The sequence below is a fragment of the Pleuronectes platessa genome, chromosome 1 (genome assembly GCF_947347685.1).
Source record: "Pleuronectes platessa chromosome 1, fPlePla1.1, whole genome shotgun sequence".
Classification (NCBI taxonomy): Eukaryota; Metazoa; Chordata; class Actinopteri; order Pleuronectiformes; family Pleuronectidae; genus Pleuronectes; species Pleuronectes platessa.
The window spans coordinates 13,360,570-13,368,539 of NC_070626.1; the positions used below are offsets into that span (position 1 = coordinate 13,360,570).

Consider the following 7,970-nt stretch of genomic DNA (forward strand, 5'->3'; position numbering starts at 1 on the left):
ATTCTGGATATATCATTGTCTGCCAACTGATGATTGGCAAGGGTGCTGTGAGGTGGAGTACTGTATCTAGAAAGTGCTTTGTCAACATCCTCAGTACACATACAGTGGCTTGTGCATACAGTTTACAGCACTGAAGTATTTGTTTTTACCTTTAACAGTGTCACTTCACAGGCTCGATTCCCGGTGGCAACCATGGTCTCACTGTGTGGAGTTTGCGTGTTCTTCCCCTGTCTGTGTGGCTTTTCTCCAGGTACTACGGCACATGTTGGTTCTGTCATACAATGGCCTGGTCAGTGTCTACCACAGTAATTACACTTGTACAATTAAAAGTATTAATAATGTACAAAGAGAGTTATCCACAATACCTATAGACAAAAATGTGATCTCCAATTATCTCAAATCTGTACCTCACTATGTTCACGTTGTAAGATTTATTCACGTTGTCATTAACTCTGTCCATAAGTTTGTCTTGTTTAATTTGTCCTACATCAGACAGCGAGACAAACCTTAATCCAACTGTTTCCTACTCGACATTAGTGGAAAACATTACGAGTGGAGCGGGGAAATTACAGAGGGAAGATGCACCGGCACAGCTCTTCATGCTGCACTGAGTCGCTCCATCATGAAGAGCCCAGGATCACTAGGAGTAATCTCAGCATTGATACCCAGGATAGGACACGGCAAATGAGAGAATTGCTAGTCCCCAACTGAAGAGATTGTGCGTGTACACTTAAGGCCTAAGTAATTGTCATTTTATTTAACAGGACATAATGTTGAGTTAATGCAAAGCTCTCGCACCCAGAGACTCGGTCTGTGGCACATTAACCACGTTTGCAGCGTTCAGCCTCACAAGCAGGCTCATTATGTGGCAACATGTAAGAAAATGCTCCACACAAAAGATCATATTTGCATTTCAGTGATTGTTTGGACAGATACCGGCAGCCATGGCAAAAGGGAGGGGAGAATGCAAAAGGTCATACGAGAATATAGAATAGTATCTTTGCGTTCAAGCAGACGGTATTTATAAAACATCCCTGTGGCACAGTCAGTGAGAGCTCATTAAAGAAAAGGCGCGTAATAAAAGGGTGAAAACAGAAACAGCGACTGGCAAGTGTGGTATCTAAGAACCTCCCTCTCACAGGGCTGCCTGTGATTCTATGACGTCCCATCGTTGTGCCTGGCTGACCTCAATTACCATTGTCGTGCCGAGGTAGTTGTGACCATTTAGGCAGATTAAATGAAAAGCATCACACGCCCCTAAATGTCACAGACCAGTTGGCATTTGGAAAAAGTTTTATCTTCAGTCCTCCAAAAGTCGCCGGCCGCCACTGCTCTCGGGGCCATCGCCAGGTTGACAGTCAGTGCTGAGATGATCAGATAGCTTTTGGTGACTATAAAAATGGCATTCAGATTCCTATCCTGCATTATTTCCAATGATTGGAAGTTCTAAAGGCTAACCCTGATCAAATAAGTTGTCTAAGTACTGTATACAGTATAGACTCATGACTAATAGGGGCGTGTTGTCTCCATTTTCAACAACTCCTGAAGATGACATGGATAACTGAGAATCTTCACTAATGTCCTCTAAACAATACTCTGATAAACAGAGAAATGTCAATTCCACTATTCAGCATGAAGCTCACAGTCACCTCTTGTGACATCTGGGTGTTAGTCTGCAGTATCTACAAAATACCTGTCGGAATTCCACTGGAATCTAGACTTACAGGGTCATTCATACTCAAGAGGTCAGCAGAACCTTTAACAGCTTCAGTGCATAACAGTAAATTACACACACAAAATATTCATTATATCATAATGGTTCTCACAATATAACACAGTTCAGAAACGATCAAACCTTAGACTTTGATGGAATTAGAGTAGTGGATATCACCTCATGAATGCTTTCCTTTGCACAAGGGGAGGGGGTTAGTGATGGTGGGGGTTGTCGCCTGCATGAATCATAACAAATTTATCTTGGAAATACTTGAGAGATCACAACAATCAGTTGGAATGTACACTGTCACAAACTGTGAAGTGAGTTTTGTAATCAGTATTCACATTTTGTTGATTCACATATTCAAATAAATGAACAGATGACAGTGATGAATAACTGGCCTGTGTGTTTATAATAGTAATAATGTAAATTATGCATAATTAGATGTATATTATTTCTTAACTCAACACTTTAGGGTTAGGGTTAGGGTTGCTTGGTTGTATTGGATTAAATTTGGTGATTTCTTATTTTAAAAAGATAAATTGGCACACTTGTTTATGAAATTGTTAGAAAAAAGGCCGGACATTTTAAAATCCTAAATGTGATAATTTCCAAATGACTAAATTAGTCTAACAAGGGCCTCCTTGTTATTATACGTCTGAACCTGCGCTGTGTCACAGGAAAACCAAACATCAAAACACAACTCATAAAAACGAAGAGTGTACCAGTCATATGAATGCAAACAAAATTCATGACTTTTCCACGTTGGACATCTGTGTTACGAATAATCCCCACAGGTGGAGTCAACAAACTAAAACTGACTGGTGGGTTTCAGGTGTGTGGTGAACAATTATGATATCATTCAAATCCAGTGGAACGCACTTCCTCTAGGAAATTAGATGTGCTCCACAATAAAATAAAGCAGTTAATAATTAGTCGTGATGAAAGCTTTGCACTTGTCAACAGAGATGTTGCTCTTTTGTGAGTCAGAATGTGACAGCGTTGCATACAAGAGCACCCAGATGTTAACTAAAGCTGTAGTGGAAAGTAAACTCATCTACAATCACTTTAGGCACCGTTTTATTCGCAGAAGAGAGTTAACCAACGATTAAAGATAGTTATTAGTATGTCGTAAATTATTAATTCGATGATTGTTGCGGTATGATTTACAATAGTTACCCACTGAGTCATTATTTCCACATAACTGATTTAAATGTTTACTTCATCTGACTCACAAGAACAGCAATCAGTATTTTTAAAGAACAATGGCTCAGATGAAAAATCAGGTAGACACATACAAAAGCTTTATCCTTTCAAGAGGTAGAGGTGCATTTACATACAGAGATGTAGAAATGGTTTACGTTTGAAGAAGTAGAAGTGATTGTATGTATTGATATGCATAAAGACATATAGAGGTTGTTAACGCATACAGATGTGATTTATGCACAAACACATATATACTTATAAAGATGTAGACATGGTTTACAGATATAGAAGGGATTTATGTACATAGATGTTGAAAGGATTTATGTATAAAGACAAATAATTGATTTTTTATTAAAGATGTAGAAGTTGTTCATGTTTAAATACATAGAAGTGACCAATGTGTAAAGACGCATTGGTTATTTATTATCTATTTATATATTTCAGTAAGGCCACGTCTCTCTCTCTGTCTCTCTCTCTCCCTCCCCCCCTCTCTCTCGTATCCTAAACTGACACCTCAACATAGCGCTCGCCGGGAGGGCGGGACTTCCGGTTGAGCGCACCCGGAAGTCAGGGATGCGGCGTTAGCGGTCTGTGTGTGACCGTGCATCATCCATATGCTCGTTAGATCGGCGGGTTCCGTGTAATTCAAACGCCTTGTGCCTCTCCCGTGTAGCCATGATGTCTTTAGACTTCCTGGACGATGTTCGTCGCATGAATAAGCGGCAGGTAGGACCAGCAGCCTCGCTTCATTCTGCTAGAGCCATGTTGTGTTGTCGGAGCTAATGGGAACTAGCCGCCGAGCGCTTTGTATCACTGCAGCCTCAACGGGACTCGTGTTAGCCGCATATCCAAGTCAAGTGCTCTGTCCCACTGTTTAACATATCGCGCTTCAGCTTTTGAAGCGCATGGAGACCTCGGTTTTAAACATATACTGTATATAAAGGGTTTTATATGAGTAACCTCAGGGTAGCTAGCTAGTTTCCTCTCCTCAGCACACTACTGCCATGGCAGTGGGAGCTGAGGTCTAACGCCATATGTGCATTCGTGTTATCCAAAATAAACCCCATGTGTTTTTTAAATTGGGGCCACGTTATACCTGACTGCTCATGATTCTAGCTTTATAGGCGGGTGTATGTTCTGCAGGGCTGCTGCTAACGGAAGTGTTGTTCTCTGCATCGTGTTTGCAGCTCTATTACCAGGTGCTGAACTTTGGGATGATAGTTTCCTCTGCGCTGATGATCTGGAAGGGACTGATGGTGGTCACAGGCAGCGAGAGCCCCATTGTGGTCGTTCTCAGGTGAGTTCACTGGACATGTTGAGCTTTCAGTTCTTGTGCTGCTTATTTTGACGTGTGTAGCCCGAGCAAACCTCACAGGGTGGCGGGTTCTGCTTGGACACATTCGTTTTGCTGGAATCAACAATATAAACCAATAAACAATGTTAACTAACAATATTTTAACTGCCCAAAATCAATTAGTTCTTTTTATAAGTACCTTTACCTCAACGTGCAATTTAGTTTATATATCTGAACGCAAACCATGTCAGATTTAGAGTATCGTCTTAGACATATTGAACAGAAAATAGCTTTAAACTTTCAACCACAGGAACCCCAAATTATGCCAAATCCAATATAAGTCAATACTTCCAGATCTTTGACCCAGATTCAGCCACTCTGGTGCACATCTTTAAATGGGACTTCTCTACAACCTCTTTACAGAACCACCTTCTGATTGTACATGACTACCTACATACATATTGTTTTGCTTAACTGTGTGATGATAATTGATCCTCTCATGCATTTCTCTTACTTACATTTAGACTGGGGACAATATACTCACCACAACAAGAGTTGATCTATTTATGATACTGTTAGAATGAGGAAGATGAAACTGGGCTGTTCACAGGATGTTATGGTTTGTAACATCCTGTCACTGTCACTCTTCTTAGAAACGCTAATGTCGATCCGTAAAACTCAGTCATATTTTTTTATTTATCTATTTAATTTGGTCACATTTTATTCATTTAGCTTTTAAATAATATTACCAACATTATCCCAGTCTAAACTATGGTAGTCTGCATTTGCATTCCCTATATTTAGGTGGTCCTTATTAGTTATGTCCAAAGTAGTTGTTAAAGATTTAGGTGAAAGGGATCAATTGGCAGAAACTGAATATAAAATAATTCTAGTGATGTTTCATCATTTTGTTAATCAATGTGGACAAAATATTAAATTGATCTAAATGGCGCTGAACAATTTTTTTCTAATGTGTATTTACCATTCATTTCAGTGGGAGTATGGAGCCAGCTTTCCACAGAGGAGACCTTTTGTTCCTGACCAACCGAGTAGAGGATCCCATCAGAGTTGGAGAGATCGTAGTCTTCAGGATAGAAGGCCGAGAGATCCCAATAGTACACAGAGTACTAAAGATCCATGAAAAGTATGACTGCACCTGTTATTCTTGTCCATGATTATCAGTCCAATATGTGTGTATCAAACCAGAGATTACTATTAATAGTATTTAAATAAAATGCACAGGGACACCCGTAAGATATATCACAGTTGTTATATTTCCTAATCTACACATAGAGGACACAGTGAAGGTTGTGGTCTAAAATGATGCTAATACTTTGTTCACAGGGAAAACGGAGACATAAAGTTCTTGACCAAAGGCGACAACAATGCAGTGGATGACAGAGGCCTGTACAAGCAGGGCCAACACTGGCTGGAGAAAAAAGATGTGGTTGGACGAGCTAGGGGGTAAGTTCTTTGGTCAGGTAGAAGCACAACAGTGCAGATATCTTAATCACATATTCAATACAGATAACAAAACTGGGAAATGACAATCTAGGGAGTTCAGAGACAAAATCTTTATTTACAACAGTATGTGTTTACACAATAACAGCAATATTTGTATTTTCTAATGGCGGTAATTACCTGATGGTCACAGAGGTTCTTCTCTTGGAAGACAATCTGTCAAGGTCACCTGGAAAAACAAGTAATTTCACTTCTCCGCTGTTTCAGATTTGGGGATTACGGTTGGTCTCTTATGTCTTGCTAGTTAATTTACACTGAACAAGATGTGACTGGAGTAGTTCATCCTCTTGATCTTTACTTGTCCATATGTGTGAGAAGGACAGAAAGGACACTGAGTACTTAGGTTTATAATTGGGAACCTCATATTTTCATTTCATTACAGCAGGGTTGTGTGGGTAGGGCTGCAAGTCATGATTGTTAATTCTCTATCTTTTCATGTTTTATTTGACTACAGGTAAAAAATAACGTAACATCATCATGTCCTCTTTATATGTGAGAAGCTTGAAAAAAACATCTACTTATCAAAATAATTAACTCCGCTAAGGTGGTTATGTTTTCATAAATGTATGTGTTAAGCAACATACGCAAATATGTATGTTACGCAAATGTACCATTATGCAAATTGTCTACATTTCCGAAGATTTTTCAGTAGAAATAGTACAAATCTTTAACCTTTTTAAATAAAAAATGTATGTGTATTACCCAGTATCTCAAATCACAACATTGCCTCAAGGCTACAGTCTACTCACTCCACCTTCATTTTGGAAGAGAAGACTGAAAGGAGGAATAAAAAAGCATTTTACAATTTACAATATTATAGATCACATATGAAGAAAAGTGATCCAGATACATATGGAACAGATTTATCATTGCTTGAGTTGCCATGGAATTTGATCAAACTGACATTTTATGTTCCAATTCAATTTATTGACTGTGAATCTTTGTCATCTCCAGGTTTGTGCCATACATTGGAATTGTTACCATCCTCATGAACGACTACCCCAAGTTCAAAGTAAGTCTGTCGACCAGCTCCTCATCAAGAGGATGTGCTTGGCTCTGTGTAGTGTTGATGTTTCCTGTGTGATTCTAACTGCTCTGTGTTTTGATCTTGCAGTACGCTGTCCTCTTTTTGCTGGGTCTCTTCGTGCTGGTCCATCGGGAGTGAGGTACCCAGACTTCAGGACTCAAAAAGGATAAACTACGTCCAGGAAACCTCAGTCATGCCTTTCAAAACAGAATTTAGTTACAACTTTGTCAAACCCAACTGGCTTTTTTGTACCATTTGTTTGAACATTTTGTAGAACTGTGGATAGGGTGTTTACATTGAAAAAAAAAAAGAAGCCAAGCTTTAAAAATATTTTTGTGAGGGAACAAGGATAAATTTAGTTCGAAGTTTATCTTTAGTCCCTCAGAATGGGAAACGGCATTCTTAAAGGTGAAATAAGTCTTGTTTGTTTCCTGTTGAATCGTTTGGGGGGGAAATGTGTGAAGTATTTTGTGAGAACTGAATTTGAATGATATTAAATATGAGATCTGGTTACCATCTGAATATTTGTTTTATTTTCCTGTTGCTCTTTAAAGAGAAAGTTACACAAAAATGTATCTTTAAAGCGACAATATATTGTTTCATAATGAATTTTGTAGCATTTCATAAGTGGCTATTTAAATATTCCATGGAACCATACACATCGACCTCAGTCAGATTAGGGTCAGTTCACAGAACGGACAGACATAATTTGTTGCTCACTCATTTTCTTGTAATTTAAATGGTGTAATAGTTTGATGATGTTCATACACAGTCAATGAAGAGGGACTCAGGCTGTGAGCATTAACCCTTTTTCCTCTTTGTTTTACATCCTGTGAGCACACTTATTTTAAGGTCTTGACCTATGTAAAGTGCCTTGACATGATGTATATTATGATTTGGCGCTATACGAATAAAATTAAATTGAATTGGACTTATTTGTTCCTATAATCAAGGTGAAGTCTACCTGGGCCATTCAACATGAGCATGTATCGCACAGTCACTGTTGATACAGAACTCTTAGTTGGATCCACCTGAAACTATCGAGGTTGTTGATCTTTGACTAAGATTGATTGTGTCGGGGTGCAGTTTTATTGGACCTCAAAGACCTTCCCTGTTATGTTACTTAAGTGGGGCTTATTACTGTTATTTTCAGCAGCAAGTTACGCTGCATGGTTGAACCTCATCTCCAAGAGCCACCAAAATTAAAC

The 7,970-nt window shown here is 38.9% G+C and overlaps 1 protein-coding gene and 1 long non-coding RNA gene across 2 annotated transcripts; one reads left to right on the top strand and one right to left on the bottom strand.

Annotated features, from left to right (window-relative positions):
- The first annotated feature begins 3,462 nt into the window (after positions 1-3,462).
- sec11a (SEC11 homolog A, signal peptidase complex subunit) lies at positions 3,463-7,284 on the top strand. The gene is made up of 6 exons (XM_053423789.1): positions 3,463-3,646; positions 4,108-4,217; positions 5,209-5,358; positions 5,559-5,678; positions 6,690-6,747; positions 6,850-7,284. The coding sequence occupies exons 1-6, from the start codon at positions 3,596-3,598 to the stop codon at positions 6,898-6,900; spliced, it is 540 nt and encodes a 179-aa protein (XP_053279764.1). The 5' UTR covers positions 3,463-3,595; the 3' UTR covers positions 6,901-7,284.
- Positions 3,500-4,800, bottom strand: LOC128441728 (uncharacterized). Its single transcript, XR_008338753.1, has 2 exons — positions 4,759-4,800; positions 3,500-4,328 (listed from the first exon to the last, which is right to left on the bottom strand). It is a non-coding gene; the product is annotated as an uncharacterized LOC128441728 (long non-coding RNA).
- Positions 7,285-7,970: the final 686 nt, after the last annotated feature.